Here is a 19,306-nt window from a genome sequence, read left to right as displayed (position 1 = left end):
TACCTTTTGGCTAACAATTATTTATATGGACAGAAAATGAAAGTGATGTTCTCAATGATTTTGTAGTGTAGCATATGTATATCTACAAAAGACATGTAGTATTCATAAGTAAATGAATTTAGTATATATACATAGCTTTTATGAGCTAGTTTTAATCCTCATACAAAAGGTCCATCAGTGAGACGATTCACACACTTTAGAGTGATACAGCTGTTCTATTGAGATGTTTGTTACAATTTCACACTCCATACAAACATATTGCTTATTTCTATCTATTATGTACTGATTGAGAAACTATACATTTACAAATTACCACAGTATCCTTGGCAGAACAAATTCACAGCGAGAAGATTGGAGAAAAACTATACATTGAAATTAGTGATGGACTTAAGTGGACAGAGGATAGCTATGATTTTACAAAATCACCTCCAGCGAGAAGCCTCACCCATAATAAAAAGCGAATCGCCGAGACCGTGCGCCCAAAATCCCTTTATGTGTACCTGGTGGACAGGAGCATGATTTTGTAAAATAGGCCCTTATAGCCCTTTATGTCACCATAAACAACTAAAATTGAATTCTATCTATTGTCAACTTTATGTGAACTTCAGTATTTTGGTTCACCTATAATTCATATGGTATTTTGGATATATCAAGAAAAAGGCTGCCACCAACTTCCCATATATTCTTGTTTCTTCATTGCCTATGGATAATATCCTGGAATTCCCTAACACCATTGTGAGAGCACCATTACTAGGACTGCAGCAATTCAAAGAGAAGGCCTTCCATCACCTCCTAAGGGCAACCAGGAATGGACTATAAATGCTGCCTCCCTAGGGTTGTCCATATCCCAAGAACAAATTTAAAAATTCAGTTGCATTCCATTGTATATGTTTAGGTCCGATAAATTAGTTGGTTGCTAACCTGGAAATGCTCAGCTAGATTCCAAAAATTACAATTGTATATTCAACTTCATAATGTTTAAACATAGATGAGTTTTCTATATTTATACTGTAGAAATAGTATAAAAATAGATGTACTCTATAGAAAGTAGTAAGAGAATACAATTCTCCTAGTATAGAATATACTATGAGTATATACTACAGTAAGAGGAATATCCATCTCAAGTGATTTGGTTTAGGAAGCTGTCAAAAATTAGTTTAGCATTAATAAAGAATATAAATAATAGAGTTTAATTTAAAACACATTAATTTGATTTAATGTTTTATTATATATCAAAGAAAGAAATTGAGAAATAAATGAGTAAAAGTTATGCTATAAATAAATATCATAAATAAACATTAAAAGACCATCAAACTAGTTTTGGCTAAACAAGTGAAATTCTTATTACATGCAGAGCCTTGTGGGTAAATTGTGATTTTCTCTATTTTCTTTTTTTAAACCTCAACATTATTTTATTTTTCAATGTGTATAGTTTTTTACGGTGTATTTTTAGGTGAGGAATGGAGAAGGCTATTTTGTCTCGTTGGGCATCAGTGACAAGGGATGCCTTTATGCACGTATTGTACACTCCACAGCTGACTGAATCATTGGGGGAATTTTAACCCCCAAGAATGGGTGGGTTGGGGGCGGGTGTGAGGTCAAAATAATTAAAGGTGGAAGCTGGACCACATCCCGGCTTCAACGCACCCACTTCCGGGTTTGACCCAGGCCCGTTTGGATGAGCGTGCAACCGAAACCCGGAAGTCCTGTCCCCACTTAAAGCCGGTGGGCCGATTGTTAAAGGGGCTATTTAGGTAATTGAAACACTTGAGGTACTTAATTTTTTGACGATTCTGCAACAGAAATGGATTTAACTTCTCCTGCACTGGTTTCCCATGGCTTCTGAAAGACGCCATTGAAACGGAGGTGAGATGCAGCAGAAGCTCATTTGGACCTTTATAACTGTGATTGATACATTTCAATAAAAGGTTAGGTATTGCACCTGGGCACTTAGTTCTCTCAGGAAATCATTTGGCTGGGAATTCTGTGTGTTTAGACTGAGATTTCTTTGTTGAGACTGAGAATTCTTGTGTTCAGATACATTTACCTACATTTTGGAGCCTCTCAAACTGACAAGATCAGGACTGGGGGATGCAATGGATTTATTCCACAGTACATCTGAGGAGGAGGAAAATCACCATCCAGGACAGGCACGTCATACAGTTCTGGAATCTGCAGGTGCACAAGACAGAGATGCACAACAAGGATCTGAAGAACAGCAGAGAGGGGACCAACAGAGGGGCCGAGGTCGCAGGAGGCACTACCCACGTGGGGGGGGTCTACAGGCAGAGGCTGAGCTTCCTGGACCTCTCTGAGGAGCAGTGCCTACGCCGGCTCAGGTTGAGTCGGTAGGTGGTTGAAAACATCTGCAGCCTCCTTGAGGAAGAGCTACTCCCCGCTGGACCTGGTGGCCACGCATTGCAAATCGCACCCAAAGTAACCACAGCCCTGAATTTCTTTGCTTCTGGTCTCTCTACAGGGTCTCTTAATAGTCAGCACACAAGTGTATAAGGCAGATGATGGATAGGTTGTTTGCCTGGGCGTCCGATTATGTGAACTTCCCCCGCGACGACGACAGGCAGAGTGAGGAGGCAGTGGGTTTTTCCTCTTTGGCTGGCTTCCCAAGCAGGGTGCAATCGATTGTACACACGTGGCAATCTGAGGACTAGCACATAAACCAGGAGTATTAATTAACTGGAAGGACTAGCACTCAATCAATGCGCAGCTGGTGTGCGACCACTACAAGAGACTTGTGCAGGTGTGCGCCAGATTCCCTGACAGCTGTCATGATGTCTTCATTTTGTGCCAGTCAAACATTCCAGACCTCTTCCAGGCAAGAGACAGGCTTAAGGGCTGGTTCCTTGGAGACGAGAGATACCCCCTGCAAATATGGATCATGACATCTGTGAGAAGCCTCAACAATGAGGCAAAACAAGGATACATCCAGAGCCACATGACCACCAGGTGTGTTATTGAGCAAGCCATCGGCATGTTAAAAATCTGCTTCGGATGCCTCAATAATTCTGCGGGAGCCAGTGTATCCTGCACAACATTACGCAGAGAGGTTTACAGGTGGTCAAGGATGAAGGCACTCCTCAATCATCCTCTGACGGTGGCAACATTGAGGAAGAGGTTGTGAAGGATGACAAGGAACACGAGGAGGAGGAGGAATATGGCAGTGGTGCACGTATCACTAGACCAGCCGCGCACATTGCTGCCCGGGATGCCATCATCTCTCAGAGGTTCTCATTGTGACATTCCAAAATTAAAGATCTTTGACATACTCATGCCACCTGGTAAAATCATCACCACGACCACCAAACCCCCCCCCCATTTTGCACCAACAGTCCTTCAGCCACGCCTACACCCATTACACAGCCGCCCAAGGGGTGTCACCATTTATTGGCATTGATCATGAAGCAAACGAAAGGTCTACTTGAAAGTCTGGAAGCAAAAATGTAGAAGTCTTGGAAGTGGTGATAATGAATAAATTTTATGTGCCAACATTTCTTCAAATACCCATGTACATACTCTCGATGAACTACGAGTGCTTAAACTTACATTTTCTACTACTTCTACGTGGTGCATCCCCTGTGGCTTCAGCAGAGGTATTGGCTGGTTGCTCAGATCCCTGCCCTGATTGCTGAGATACTCTCGGCCTAAGACTTCTGGGTTTTAGAGCCCGTGAGGACCTCATCAAAGACTGCTCCACCTGCACCTGTGCAGGGGCAGACTCGGCCATCGAGAGAGGAGACAGCATTGCGGGTACTGGTTGGGGAAGGGAGGGCAACAGGTGAGACATGGGAGCACTTTCAGTTGAATTCCCATTTCCATGTCCCCTTTCAACATCATCCCTCTCCCAGACAAGTGCCACGTCACTCCCACCACTCTGCTAGAGAGCTGCTTGGTGAGGATCAGTAACGCATCGTAAGGCCACTGTTAGCAACATAAGAAATAGGAGCAGGAGTAGGCCATACGGCCCCTCGAGCCTGCTGCGCCATTCAATAAGATCATGGCTGATCTTTGACCTCAACTCCACTCTCCCGCCCGATCCCCATATCCCTTGACATCCCTCCTATTGAAGGAGGCAGACATCTCCTGCATAGCTGTGGTCATGGCCTGCATAGACTCATTTGTGAGCCGTGCTTGAAGCTCAATGGAGGTGGCCGCTCTCTCCAGTGCAAACATTCTAGCACTTACCTGCGACATCACTCCACTAATGCTGGAGTTGGACTCCTCCATCCTCTCAGCTATTGTGGAGAGTGTGCATGGCACATTTGCCTGTACCTAGCAAAGGTGCAATTGTACCTCAACCATTCTCCTTCTCAACAATGGCCCTCAGGGTTCAGCATCTGTGTTGAGCTGAACAGAGCTTGGAGAGGAGTGCAGTCTCACCACAGCTACCCCTGGCACCATTTTCTGCTTGTGCTCACTTGTGACTTGTGATTCACCAGGTGACAACCCAACTAACTGTCTAACAGGATCCACTGAAGTGTGAATATCTGGACTGGTGCATGGCCGTATGTCCTGTGACGGTGCCCCCTCAGAAGGAACGATATCCTCTGAGGAATTGACATCATCCATATTAGCAGAATCTTCTTGAAGATGTAAAAGCCCTGGAAGACAAAAGAAAGCGAAACTACTTAGTCTTGGACACAACAAACTTGCCAATCTCCATACTCAGGCTTCTCATACTTCAGGCATTGATTAAATAAAGCCAGCATCTTTGTGAAATATGTGTTAAATTCAGTCACCAGCCATATGTGAGCTTCCAGTCTCTCCATCTCCGATTGAGAGGACTGCAGATGTGCCACTTATCTCCATTGACTCCTCCTCCGCTTCAATTAATTCCACAATCTGTGGAGGTCGACCAAAGTCCTCACCCTCTCTCTTGCGTCTTGCGCTCTCTGCTTCTACAAGGAGCAACAGAACATACCCGAGAGTGACTGAAGGTGTTGTATTCACCCAATGGATGCAGTGCATTGGATGAAGATGACTATTTTACAGATGCATCAGAGGATTGGGGTGAGTGACAGTGTTGGGTTCATAAATGGGGAGGTGAGCAAGTCCATAGAAAGTGAAAGATTGTTGCTGGTGACACTTAAGTGAGTGTGAGGTGTCTTGTAATGGAGTACGCTTGCAAAGACAGTGTGATGGGGAGGTGGGTGTTGTATACAACAAGATATGGGTGAATATGCAAATATACTCACTTTTCCAGACCTACTCAGGTCATTGAATCGCTTCCTGCACTGGACACCGTGCTCCTGCTTGTTACCTCTTGTGCTACCTCCAGCCAAGCCTTTTTGGTGACAGAGCCAGGTTTCTTCCTGCCGTCTCTTGGATAAAGAACCTCTCTTCTAGCTCTCAATGCAGCCAGGAGCACATCTAGAGAGGCATCACTAAATCTAGGCGCTGCCTTTGCTTTCCTTGACTCGTGTTTAATAAATCTATTAGAATTTTTTGAGGGTGTAACTAGCAAGGTAGATAAAGGGGAACCAGTGGATGTAGTATATTTGGATTTTCAAAAGGTATTCGATAAGGTGCCACACAAGAGGTTGTTACACAAGATTAGGGCTCATGGGATTAGGGGTAATATATTAGCATAGATAGAGGACTGGTTAATGGACAGAAAATAGAGAGTAGGAATAAACGGGTCATTTTTGGGTTGGCAGGTTGTAACTAGTGGGGTGCCACAAGGATCAGTGCATGGGCCTCAGCTGTTTACAATATATATCAATGACTTAGATGAGGAGACCGAGTGTAATGTATCCAAGTTTGCTGACAAAAGAATGCTAGGTAAGAACGAAAGCTGTGAGAAGAACATAAAGAGGCTGCAAAGGGATATAGACAGGTTAAGTGAGTGGGCGAGAAGATGGCAGATGGAATATAATGTGGGGAAATGTGAAATTATCCACTTTATGGAAAGAATAGGAAAGCAGAATATTTTTTAAAAGGTGAAAGACTAAGAAATGATGGTAATCAGAGGGATTTGGGTGTCCTTGTACATGAATCACAGAAAGTTAACATTCAGGTACAACAAGCAATTAGGAAGGCAAATGATATGTTAGCCTTTATAGGAAACATAGGAACAGGAGTAGGCCATTCAGCCCCTCGTGCCTGCTCCACCATTTGATAAGATCATGGCTGATCTGTGATCGAGCTCCATATACCTGCCTTTGGCCCATATCCCTTAATGCCTTTGGTTGCCAAAAAGCTATCTATCTCACATTTAAATTTAGCAATTGAGCTAGTATCAATTGCCGTTTGCGGAAGAGAGTTCCAAACTTCTACCACCCTTTGTGGGTAGAAATGTTTTCTAATCTCACTCCTGAAAGGTCTGGCTCTAATTTTTAGACTGTGCCCCCTACTCCTAAAATCCCCAACCAGCGGAAATAGTTTCTCTCTATCCCCCCAATCCGTTCCCCTTAATATCTTATAAACTTCGATCAGATCACCCCTTAACCTTCTAAACTCCAGAGAATACAACCCCAATTTGTGTAATCTCTTCTCGTAACTTAACCCTTGAAGTCCGGGTATCATTCTAGTAAACCTACGCTGCACTCCCTCCAAGGCCAATATGTCCTTCCGATGGTGCGGTCCCCAGAACTGCTCACAGTACTCCAGGTGCGGTCTAACCAGGGTTTTGTATAGCTGCAGCATAACTTCTGCCCCCTTGTACTCCAGTCCTCTAGATATAAAGGCCAGCATTCCATTAGCCTTATTGATTATTTTCTGCACCTGTTCATGACACTTCAATGATCTATGTACCTGAACCCCTAAGTCCCTTTGGACATCCACTGTTTTTAACTTTTTACCATTTAGAAAGTACCCTGTTCTATCCTTTTTTGATCCAAAGTGGATGACCTCACATTTGTCTACATTGAATTCCATTTGCCACAATTTTGCCCATTCACCTAATCTATCAATATCGCTTTGTAATTTTATGTTTCCATCTACACTGCTTACAATGCCACCAATCTTTGTGTCATCGGCAAACTTAGATATGAGACTTTCTATGCCTTCATCTAAATCGTTAATAAATATTGTGAATAATTGAGGCCCCAAGACAGATCCTTGCGGGACTCCACTAGTCACATCCTGCCAATGTGAATACTTACCCATTATCCCTACTCTCTGTCGCCTTTCGCTCAGCCAATTTCCTGACCAAGTCCGTACTTTTCCCTCGATTCCATGGGCTTCTATCTTAGCTAACAGTCTCTTATGTGGGACCTTATCAAATGCCTTCTGGAAGTCCATATAAATAACGTCCATTGACATTCCCCTGCCCACTACTTTAGTCACCTCTTCAAAAAATTCAATCAGGTTTATCAGGCACGACCTACCTTTCACAAATCCATGCTGGCTCTCTCTGATTAACTGAAAATTCTCGAGGTGTTCAGTCACCCTATCCTTAATTATAGACTCCAGCAATTTCCCCACATCAGATGTTAGGCTAACTGGTCTATAATTCCCCGGTTTCCCGCTCTCTCCTTTCTTAAAAAGCGGAGTGACATGTGCAATTTTCCAATCTAGAGGGACAGTTCCTGAATCTAGAGAACTTTGAAAGATTATAGTTAGGGCATCTGCAATCTGCTCACCTACTTCCTTTAAAATCCTGGGATGGAAACCATCTGGTCCTGGGGATTTGTCACTCTTTAGGGCTATTATTTTCTTCATTACTGTTGTTTTACTTATGTTAATTTTAATCGAGTCCCTGTCCCCGATTCAATATTAGTTTTCTTGGAATTTCCGGCATGCTATCCTCTTTTTCTACTGTAAATACTGACGCAAATTAATTATTCAACATGTCCGCCATTTCCCCACTGTCAATGACAATATCCCCACTTTCAGTTTTTAAGGGGCCAACACTGCTCCTGACCACCCTCTTTTTCCTAATATAACTATAAAAGTTCTTCGTATTGGTTTTGATATCCCTTGCAAGTTTCTTTTCATACTCTCTTTTTGTAGCTCTTACTATCTGTTTTGTGACCCTTTGTTGATCTATGTATCTTTCCCATTCGCCAGGATCTGTGCCATTTTTTGCCTTTTTGTATGCCCTTTCCTTGTGTCTTATATTGTCCCTTACCTCTTTTGTTGTCCATGGCTGTTTTTTTTGACAAGTAGAGTTCTTGCCCCTCAGGGATATAAACCTGTTCTGTATCTCGTTAAATGTTTCTTTAAACATTTCCCACTGATCATCAGTCGTTTTACCTATTAACAGATTTGCCCAGTTTACTGTGGACAGTCTCTGTCTCATCTCATTGAAGTCGGCCTTACCCAAGTCTAGAATCTTAGCAGCTGATTCATTTTTTCCCCTTTCAAACACTACATTGAACTCGATCATGTTATGATCGCTATTGGATAGATGTTCACGCAAGGGGGTTGGAGTATAAGAATAAGGAGGTCTTGCTGCAATTATATAGGGCTCGGGTGAGACCACATCTGTGTACAGCTTTGGTCTCCTTAGCTAAGAATGGATATACTTGCCTTCGAGGGGGTGCAACGAAGGTTCACTAGATTGATTCCTGGGATGAGAGGGTTGTCCTATAAGGAGAGATTGAGTAGAATGGGCCTATATTGTCAGGAGTTTAGAAGAATGAGAGGTGATCTCATTGAAACGTACAAAATTCTTAGAGGGTTTGACAAGGTAGATGCTGAGAGGCTATTTCCCCTGGCTGGAGAGTCCAGAACTACGGGTCATAGTCTCAAGATAAGGGGTTGAACATTTAAGACTGAGATGAGGAAAAATTTCTTCACTCAGGAGGGTTGTAAATCTTTGGAATTCTCTACCCCAGAGAGCTGTGGATGCTCAGTCATTGAGTATATTCAAGACTGAGATCGATAGATTTTTGGACTCTAAGGGAATCAAGGGATATGGGATAGGGCAGGAAAGTGGAGTTGAGGTAGAAGATCAGCCATAATCATATTTAATGGCGAAGCAGGCTCAAGGGGCCATATGGCCTACTCCTGCTCCTATTTCTTACGTTCTTATGTTCAACTCCATTTCTCCTTTCTGCTTCAAAATCCATTGTTGAACTGGCCCTTTAAATAATGCAGCTCCGATCGCGTAATTCAGGTGTGCAGTACGCCTGCTGCGCAGCTTGGCGACACAAAATCCGGAAGCTAAGATAATTGACTGCAATCGAGATGCGATCGCAGATTTAAACGCGCACACTAGACTTCTGGGTTCCTCACATGCAAATCCACCCACCCGCTGAGTTCCCATCTCAATGTTAAAATCCAGGCCATTATTTCTGCTGCTTAAGTAGCAATTTAACTGCTTGAAAACCACAAAAGGAGCCTTATTGCAAGTCCTTTTGATTGGACAGTTTTCTATCATTCCCACTAACTTACTTGGAATTCAAAAAATGCCTCGCCGGAAAATCAGTTTGATCTCCATTTACCATAACTGCCATTAAAATCTATTAAACAAAATAAAGTTATTAATCCCTTCACCATAAAAGAGGAAATTATACCCTTTAATTCTTGGAGTTTCTTCACTGCCCTAAACCTATGTATTACAAGTTATAGATTCCTATGCTAAAATGACTGGATTCAGAATTTGTTCAGTCATGAAGACTGAATTTACCTCTCATCTAAACTTCAGGAGAATATAGACCATTTTCCTATCCTTTAGCATTTCTACCAAATTTATCCTTTAACAAACCTACCTGATCTTTAACAGGTTATCACTTGCATAGTTAAATAAAAATCTTTTGATTCCTCTTACTGCTCTCTGCTTTTTTAAAAAAAAAATAGACCCCGGTTTTGGCCCCTTCTCTCCTGAAGGCACTGACTCATTGGGCTCGATGTTACCAGGGCTGCAGGTTCGTGGCGGGGGGTGTATTGAGGCGCGCCCAGCGAAATCAGTCTGCCCCGCGTGCAATCACAGCCTAATTGGATCCACTTACCTGGTCTTCCGGGTTCCCCACTGCTGATCTGCGCATTGGGCAGACTGCGCATGCGCAATAAGGTCTGTCAGCTGGAGGAGCTCTATTTAAAGGGACAGTCCTCCACTGACAGATGCTGCAACAAATAGGAAAAAGTACAGCATGGAGCAGCCCAGGGGGAAGGCTGCTCCCAGGTTAATGATGCCTCACTCCAGGTATCATTGGATGGGGTGAGGAGGAGGGGGAAGACAGAGATCTTCCCCCCGGCGGGCGGGAGGAAGCGGCCTGCCTCTGCCACCAGGAAGGCCTGGCTCAAGGTGGCAGAGGAGGTCACCTGCATCACCAACATATCGCCCACCTGCATACAGTGCAGGAGGCGCTGCAATGACCTAAGTAGGTCAGCCAAAGTGAGTACACTTACTCATTCCCCTACACTCCGTCTGCCACATCACCGCCCCCACCCCACATCTCCTTCTGCACTGCCAACACTACTCCGTCACATCACCCCTCACACCCACTCAAACCTCATCCTCATCTTACCTGCACTTACTCACCTCACCAGTACTCATCCCGCCACTACCACTCAACCCAATCCTCCTACAATCTCATGGCTCTATCTCATACTCACCCTCTCATGCATCTCTTTCACAGTCAGCCTCACTCAACCTGCCACTACCTGTACTGCAGCCACAGGGCATGCATCACATATGTGCAGTAGGAAGCGTAAGGCAAACGTGTTGTGAGCATGAAGGGGATGCACAAGGGTGTTTGAGGGTTTGTCATGGTTTTTACTTATATTTAATTTCTGATCAACTCACATCACATATTATATTGGCACCACTACTGCCATGTCTTTGCGAATCTTGTCTGGTTTGTGCAATAATGCCCTTTCCTGAGGATCACAATGAAGACCCACACCTGATGCCACTCATTGTGTCACTGAAAAGTGGGTGTAGGTGTATTTGCAGGGCTCTTTTGTGCAGACGGCTGAGAGACGTCGGCGATGTCCCCGATGGCACCCTAGAAGGATCCGGAGGAGAAGTTGTTGATGGCAGTGGTGACTTTGACAGCGACAGGTAAGAAGATGGTGCTCGAGCCAGCCGGAAGATCGGCATGAAGGAGGCTGCAGATGTCCACGACTACATGTCGAGTGACTCTGAGCCTCCATGTGCACTGCTGCTCAGAGAGGTCCAGGAAGCTGAGCCTCGGTCTGTGGACCCTGTGGCGAGGGTAGTGCCCCCTGCGACGCATCTTTCTCTGCGGTTGCCCTCCCTCCTGCTGTGCAGGTGGATGTGTCACAGCACTGTGTTGTGGAGCTCCACGTGTCAGAGGTGGACAGCGTGGCCGGCGAGGCTGGTGATGCTGTTCGCCCTCCGAGGAGGTCACGACTGCAGCTACGGCGGCCCCCATCCGGAAGATATACATCTGAGGGGGTCCGCAAGGTAGGTACATGTCTCTGGACCCCGGGGTAAGCGTGCAAGTTGGTCAATTTTATTGTCAGGAGGAGGGTGGTGGAGGCCAAACTTTGTCCCAAGTGACAGAGTGGCCTGCAATGTGTGAGGGTCTCCCCCTCCCCCCCCCCCACCTGTCAAATGGACCTTTGCAGCTCCAGTATGGGAAACACGCCCAGTTGTTTCTAAAATCCCACCCCTCCTGACATATTCCCTTAATCGGGTCTGTTAATGACCTGAAATAGCAATGTAAATAGTCTTAAGTGGCACCCCGCCGGCTTTAATTGCCTGCGGGAATCCCATATGCGGGGGCTGCGCCCGCATGCCGGCGCGTCTGTGGGGAACCTGGAAGTGGGCGGGTTGGAGCCAGGCTCCCGACCCGCTCCGGGAATCCCCAATTTTCGGAGCCCCCCCCCCCCCCCGCCAGGAACGCACCCGAAAGCGGGTGCTAAAATGGAGCCCATACTGTTTCTTGATTCCACAGATGCCAGAGCTTTCTGGTAATTCACCCAATGTTAATAGACTATTCGACTGTCGGCACATCACAGTTAAGCTCTGCACTTGCATTTCATCAGGAGACACTGGATGGCAATCACAAGCGACCATGCTGGCTGATTTCTCCCCTTCCTAGCTCATGAGCACCGGGGCCAATTTTAACACCCAGCTGAGTTAAGCTACTCAGCATAGACGATGGATCAAACTTGGAACCTTCTGGGCTTGCATGACTTAGATACAAATTAGACCATGGACTTATCCATTGAGTCAGTCATATGCATCCCTTTTTCTCACACTCTTACCTCTTCTTATAACTCAACTGACTTTTGGTTAGTGCACTCCATACTACTTTTTGTTTCTTTTTTATCTTTTAAAATATGCCTGCTTAGTTATGGCTTTTTTGATCTCATTATTCAATCACTGGGGTGATACAACATTTTGACTCATCACCAGCTGATATTTGATACTTTAAGGTATTCTGATTTTTGTGCGGTCAATAAAAGTTGAAACTTTTAAAGTGCAAAATGATTTTAATATATTTTAGTAATAATAAGCTTCAAACACAGAATTTAACAAAGTTGTTACCCACTGTGAATGATTAAAAAACTATTGAAGTATGCTGGATACCAGATAGAACAATAGAGGTTATTGTTTATCAACTGAAAAACCATTATTGTAAAATTGGTAATTAAGGCACTGTTTCAGATATAGTAATTATGTATAGGTAAATAGGTATCTATTTTGTCTTCAAATCTGTAAATACTTACCAATATTCTTTTTTTTGCAGCTGATCCTTTGGTTGGAAGCATAGCTACTCAGTATCTGACCAACAGAGCAGAACATGACAGAATAGCCAGACAGTGGACCAAGAGATATGCCACATAAGAATTTGCTGCTGTAAATCCTGACCCCTGGGAAAGCACATTCACTAAGTGCAACGACAGCCCATCCCCTATTCCTAGCTTTATTTCCTTTTTTTAAAAAAAAACCTTTATGTAAAAATGTCCTTTTGTTCCCTGATGACTTGAAACGATTTGAGACTTCGTTGTTTTTACAATGAGTAGGTTTGAATCTCTACAATGCAAAGAATGTTCAACTTGTACAAGTAGAGAGCTTTATTGTTACATAGCTTTGTATAAGTGTGTCTCCTTTCATGTGGTCCTTGAACCATAATAGATTATATCTAATTCTTCATATAGGTAATGCTTAGAACTGAGTTTTTTGTATTAAAGTCAATCATGTCAGGTGCATGCTACCAGGTTAAAGCTTCGTAATGAGCTTAAATTAACAATCACTGTGCATTACAATGATGACTGTCCTTTTCACCAGCCTGGAGTTTTTTTTCTCAAAAGCTGTTGAACAACACAAAAGATTTGTGTATTTTGCAGAATATCTACTTTTAAATGCTTGTGAATTTTGAGGTACCTGCAACTCCTGACTGTGGAACAGTTTGATGTACACTTGTATTATTGAAGCACTCAGTAAAACAGCACTATGGCTGAACTATAGCTTATATTTTCTTCATGTGTCCTTTACTTAAAAAAACAGCTACTTAAATTTCAACCTTTTAAACAGTGTAACAGGATCATCAGGAGAGAAGAAAATGAAATGATGCATTTCAAAATGTTAGAAGAGAACATGGAGTTCATCTTCCTCTATGGTCGTGGAGGTGGCTGGAATTATTTGGCATACGATTTTCACCCGACCAAATTAGAAATATCCCATTGAGCCCCAGCTTCCAGGTTGGAGCTCATTGTATATGCATAGTGAACTCCCAGTGTGATTTGAGCCTACCACTGGGTGTTCACACATTTGGAGGAGGCAGAATTTCCTGCACAGGTGCAACAATTTGAAGGGCTACACCATGCAATTACTAGTAAGTTCACATAGTACACTATTAAAGGCGGTACATACTGAGGCTTTCAAAGGGAAAATGTGTCCAGGAAAAGCTGCACTGTTTACAGATTCAGAACTGGTGCTTCTGCTGCAAGAGGTATACTAAAAGAGGGTTGCCCTGTTCAGTGCTCAAAAGCAGCCTGCCCACAGGAAAGGAGTACAGATTACCTGGGAGGAGGTGACATCTATCATGTATATCATGGGAACCGTGAAATGTATACAGAGGCTGATGTGCAAGATGGGCATCAAAAAATCTAGGTAAGGCTAACCAAAATCTACACCCACTAGATGAGCAAAGCATCATGCTCATGCTACCAGGTTTTTTCGCTCAATCTGTTACACATTGACTGCAGTTAGATGCAAAGCAGTCAGTAATGGAGTGTTGTAAACAATTTTACAACACCAAGTTATAGTCCAGCAATTTTATTTTAAATTCACAAGCTTTCGGAGGCTTCCCCCTTCCTCAGGTGAACGATGTGAGGAAGGGGGAAGCCTCCGAAAGCTTGTGAATTTAAAATAAAATTGCTGGACTATAACTTGGTGTTGTAAAATTGTTTACAATTGTCAACCCCAGTCCATCACCGGCATCTCCACAGTAATGGAGTGGTTATAGTACGAGACGAGCAACCCAGGTGGAGCTCAAATTGCACCATGACAAGTTTTGAAATTGAATTCAACAAATCCAGTAATTTGAGGGCTTGCACCACAAAAATGACCATGGAATTTCCTGTCTTTCAGGAAAGGGAACCTGCCACCTCCAACTGGTCTGACCTACATGTGATTCCGGTCCTACACTACCTGATTGACTCAATGCCCTGAGGGCAACTAGGAATGAGCAGTAAATGCTGCCTTGCAAGTGTGTTGCCCACATCCCAAGAACAAATTTAAAGAAAATTACAATTTTTCAATGCTTAACGTGCATGGCCGTACTACTGTCTATCTCCAAATTACAGCTAGAAATCTTGCTGCATTTATATCTTTAAAAGTGTGCCCTGAAAAAATTTCTAACGAAAGCTACCTGCATGATGGGTATCACTGTATTTTCTCTTGAGCCTTTAAACATTTCAGTACCACTTCGCTGCTTGCAGGACAAGCACATAACAGAAGGAAGCAGATGCACACAGAAGGTGAGGTGGTCCATCAGTTTTAAGCCCTTGAGTGCTTTTGTGGAGGCAGCTTGAAAATTGTTGACTATGGGAGCATAGGGGAAGGGGGAATGGGTGAAGCCAGTGCGATCCCCAGGAGGGTTAGTACCATCCTTTCCCTATTATTTCTTCGCTCCATACTCGCACTCATATGGTCATATCCTAAACATAAACCATCAGGAATTTCCTCGGGAATGCTCCAGGTTGGCCAACATAGCGTCAGCGGAAACCCAGCATCCATATTCACAGCACTCTTAATTTTCTGATCATTGTCTTGCAAAATTATCCTTGTAATGCTAACTTTCAAAGTTATATTTATATTTAGCTAATAGTCAATTCATTGGTAAATTACATCATTACTTGCATTACATATATAATCCAGAACACCAGTGTATTTGTATTAATGAACTCATTTCCAAGATAGATTTGGTTTTGTTGCATGTAACTTTTAGTATGCTATGGTCATTGAAATTTAATTGAAGAAAACTATGCAAAACATCTGCATCTTCACACAGCACATTCAGACAATTATGGATTTGAAGGTTTATCATTTTAATTATAATTTTAATTATCTCCTCAGGGCTTTGATGATTAAACATCATGCAGTGAAGTGAGTATGACATAAACCTAGCCACAAGCAGAAAAACAACTGAATCAGGACTCATGTGGATTTTAATGCAGCCTCAGCACCAGTCTCAGAAGAATTACATTTTACTTCACTATTGCAATTTGAGAGCTCAGTTGTCAAAGTCATTCCTAAATACAGATGGTAATATCAATTCTCATGTCTTACCATTCAAATATCCTATTTAAAGATACAGAACAAATACATGCAGATACACCTGTGTATACCACAGTATTTAAATCTATATTAAAAATCTTTTAATATTGTACGATTTTAATACCCTATGATTGTAGTGAGCTTCTAACATTGCTAATTGATCCAATTAGTTATATGGTTAGCAGGAACCAATGAGATAATTGGGAAAAATTTTGCTGACAGTTCTTCACCACCATGCTATATGCCACTAAAAATAAACTTTATCATATAAAAACACAAACATAAACATTCTCATCCCACCTACCAATTGCTTCAACCTCAACCCCTCTCTCACACATAAAATCAACAAGCTCAACCCCCGGCACACCCTCCCTTACTGGTAGACAGCACCGCTCCCACCATATCTCTGTACACCAGGACTTGGCCCAATATGAAGAATGCATATGACTCCGTTCCTTCCCGCATGACCCATTCCAGGAAACTCCCATGCAATCTGGGAGGATTGGCAACCCTGTTCCCCACCCTTTGATGTTGGCTCTGACAACTCCACGTCCTCCCACTTGCTTCCTCCTGTAGCTCTCTGCTAAATGTCAGCTCTCACTGCTCCTGATTCCCTGGCTTGTACCTCTCAATTTGGGGCTTTTATTTTGTGCTGCACTGATTTAATCAATCGGCATTCAGAAGTTGTCAGTTCACACAGAATCATTAATGAATGGCAATGATTTAAGGGTAGAATACAACTAGCCAGTTGCTGGCCCTGATGTTGTGTAGATTATACAGCCACTAAGCTCCCTAGATCGAACATTTAAACTTTGCATTTTACTTGAGTCATATGCATACTGATTTTCTTCCACCTATACTTCTACACCTAACCTGAACCAAACAAGGAAAGGAATGATTTGCCCATCCAACAAAGTACACAGCTGCTGCCTGACATTATCTGAAATGACCTGTTTATTGGTGAAGACCATGAATTTTAATCACGTGACACATGGTTACATTGCTCTGTGTCAGCGTTATTTGAGTGACACATACCCACACACACTCCACTTGTCCCATTACTACAGTGTCACAGACTCAAGTGTGTCAGACACATATGGTGAAGGGATATCAGAAACCTGCCTAAGTGAACAAAGATAACATTGCTCATCATGCAAACATGTCCACCTGAAGTAAATACATAAACTAAACTAAAGCAACACTTATGAGGTTAGGTAGTTATTCACACATCTGGAACTAGCGTCTCCAGCTTTCTAAGCCTGACAATAGCTCCTGGTTTATGATTTAAATGACTATTCCGTGAATTAAAATTCAGGTTTTTTGAATCAAATGGTCATTTTACACATATTTCAGCATTAATACCTGGTACCCAAGACGTGGGTAAATGTGTCACCCGATGTAACACTAGATTACACAAACCAGAAGTTCCCAGGTCTGTGCTGAGTTAGCTGATCTCGGCCAAGTCAACATTAGGGGCCTCAGTGAGCTACGAAAAGAAATGAGTCACGGACCCCGCTCCTGATTCTATTCAATAACGTCTACTAGAAAGTACGTGTGTGGTCGGATTCAGCTGCGATGCCCTGCATAGTTGGATATCCTGCCAACACATAAGGGCCAGTTTTATAAATGTGTGCTACCTGTGGGGAGCCTTGCCCGCCAACCGTGCGTTTGAAGGAATTGCGGGCTTGCTGCTCACAATTTTCTGTCCATTAAAATTAATAGACAAAAAACACGGTAAGCATTTCCATGATTTCTGCAATATGTGGCTGGTGGGAGGTTCCCCACAGATAGCCCATTACTGTCTAGGCTCACTCATGAACAATGCCACAGGAGAGTTGCTGGTGCCCCTGAAGCCATTGGCTGCAATTACTGCAATGTTTACACCGTTTCTCCGGTGTTGCCACAGATCTTCCACTGAAGATGGCAGGCACCTGGGAGAATCCCAATGGAACGTCCACCCTGATATAGTTATCGTTTATCCCAGCCATTCTTAGAGTGTCAGCAGTGGCTCAGTGGTAGCACTCTCGTCTCTGAGTTAGAAGGTTGTGGGTTCAGGTTCCAAAGACTTGTGTACATAATCTAGGCTGGCACTTCGGTACAGCACTAAGGGAATTGCTGCCCTGTTGGAGGTGCTGTCTTTAGGATGAGATGTTAAACCGAGGCCCCAGGTGGACGTAAAAGGTCCCATGACACCATTTGAAGAAGAGCAGGAGAGTTCTGGCCAACATTTATCCCTCCACCAACACAGATGATCTGGTCATCTGGTACTGTTTGTGGGAGCTCATTGCTGTGTTCCCTGCATTATAACTATGATTTCATTTCAGAAGTATTTCATTGGCTGTAAAGTACTTTGGGACATTCTGAGGTCATGGGAGGTGGTATATAAATGCAAATCTTTTCTTCTTTAATATGTTTACAAACACTTAGAAACTCAGTAGTTTTGACAAATATTGCTTAAAGCTACTCATTAACCAATAGTTTATAGGGTTGATTTTCTCCCAGTACAGAGCATTGATCGATGGATGCACAATTGGAGAATTGGACACACAGCTGACTTGCAATGCTTCAGATTTTCAGGTCATTACAGTTAATCGGTAAAATTGACTGAGGCTGTGAGCCAGAAAAGGCGCCTCACAAAATTTGCCCTTATATCTGCTATAAGAATGCTGCAGTGAAGGGTGAACCAATATGCATATTGGGAGAGACGCATCTATTCCCCGGTGTGCTTAGAAAGTTGGTGACGTGCTGCATTGGCTTGCTGATGTTCATGGCATTATTTCAAAGAAGAGCAGGGAAGTTCTCCCCCAATATCCTGGTCAATATTTATCCCTCAAGCAACATCATTAAAACAGATTATCCGGTCATTCGCACATTGCTGTTTGTGGGATCTTGCTGTGCGCAAATTTGCTGCTGCATTTCCTACATTACAACAGTGACTACACTTCAAAAGTACTTAATTGGCTGTAATGCACTTTGGGATGTCCTGAGGTTGTGAAAGATGCTATATAAATGCAAGACTTTCTTTATATGTGGAGGAGAAGGCAAAGGAAGTGAGAGATAAAACAATGAATTTGTGAAATGACACTGTGGGAGAGTGAGGCAGAGAGGCCTCTGTTTGATCTACTATAATTGTATTACTGACAATTGCTCACAAATTATTTCCGTCATGCTTGGGAGGACAGAAAAAATGGTTTTCTATTTTAAAAATAGTTTTGTTCCCCAGGAGGTCTTGAATCTAGTTATTTTCTCTTGGTTCATACTTGACTCAGTCGTGTGACTGGCCCAGATTTTTCTGGAGTGGGGCATCTCACAGCGTGCCCAGTCAGTTAGACTCACAATTGGACGTTTAGGTTTTAACATTTTTTGCCCACAAAGTTGCTGTAAGTACGAGCTGATAACAGCACGGTGAGAGCAACAGGGCATCAGGGACCTTGGTGAACAAGAGAACCAACAGTGTATCTTCTTAACCAATGAAAGTAAAGGATTTAGAAATAAACAGAGGAAGGACTGAGAAGTGGGTGAATTCAATGTCAAATCAGGTACAGAAAGAAAAAGAGGGAAAGAAAGATTGGGTTAAGAGAGAGAAAAAAAGATAGAAAGGAAAAGAAAAAAGATTAAAAATTAAAAATGTAACATTTAAAAAATCTC

The 19,306-nt window shown here is 43.0% G+C and overlaps 2 protein-coding genes across 4 annotated transcripts in view; both read left to right on the top strand.

Moving 5' to 3' along the window:
• Positions 1 to 13,349, top strand: part of LOC137340523 (ubiquitin-conjugating enzyme E2 E2) — a 276,626-nt gene extending 263,277 nt beyond the window's left edge. For all 3 annotated transcript variants that reach the window (XM_068003037.1, XM_068003054.1, XM_068003045.1), the window contains exon 6: positions 12,624 to 13,349. In XM_068003037.1, the coding sequence (XP_067859138.1) occupies positions 12,624 to 12,721 (98 nt within the window). In that variant the 3' untranslated portion in view covers positions 12,722 to 13,349. The remainder of the gene's footprint in view (positions 1 to 12,623) is intronic.
• Positions 1 to 19,306, top strand: part of rpl15 (ribosomal protein L15) — a 499,976-nt gene that overhangs the window by 221,249 nt on the left and 259,421 nt on the right. The gene's annotated exons all lie outside the window — the stretch shown is intronic.

This window comes from Heptranchias perlo, chromosome 2, assembly GCF_035084215.1.
Source record: "Heptranchias perlo isolate sHepPer1 chromosome 2, sHepPer1.hap1, whole genome shotgun sequence".
Lineage (NCBI taxonomy): Eukaryota > Metazoa > Chordata > Chondrichthyes > Hexanchiformes > Hexanchidae > Heptranchias > Heptranchias perlo.
This window is presented reverse-complemented; position numbering and strand designations above follow the sequence as displayed.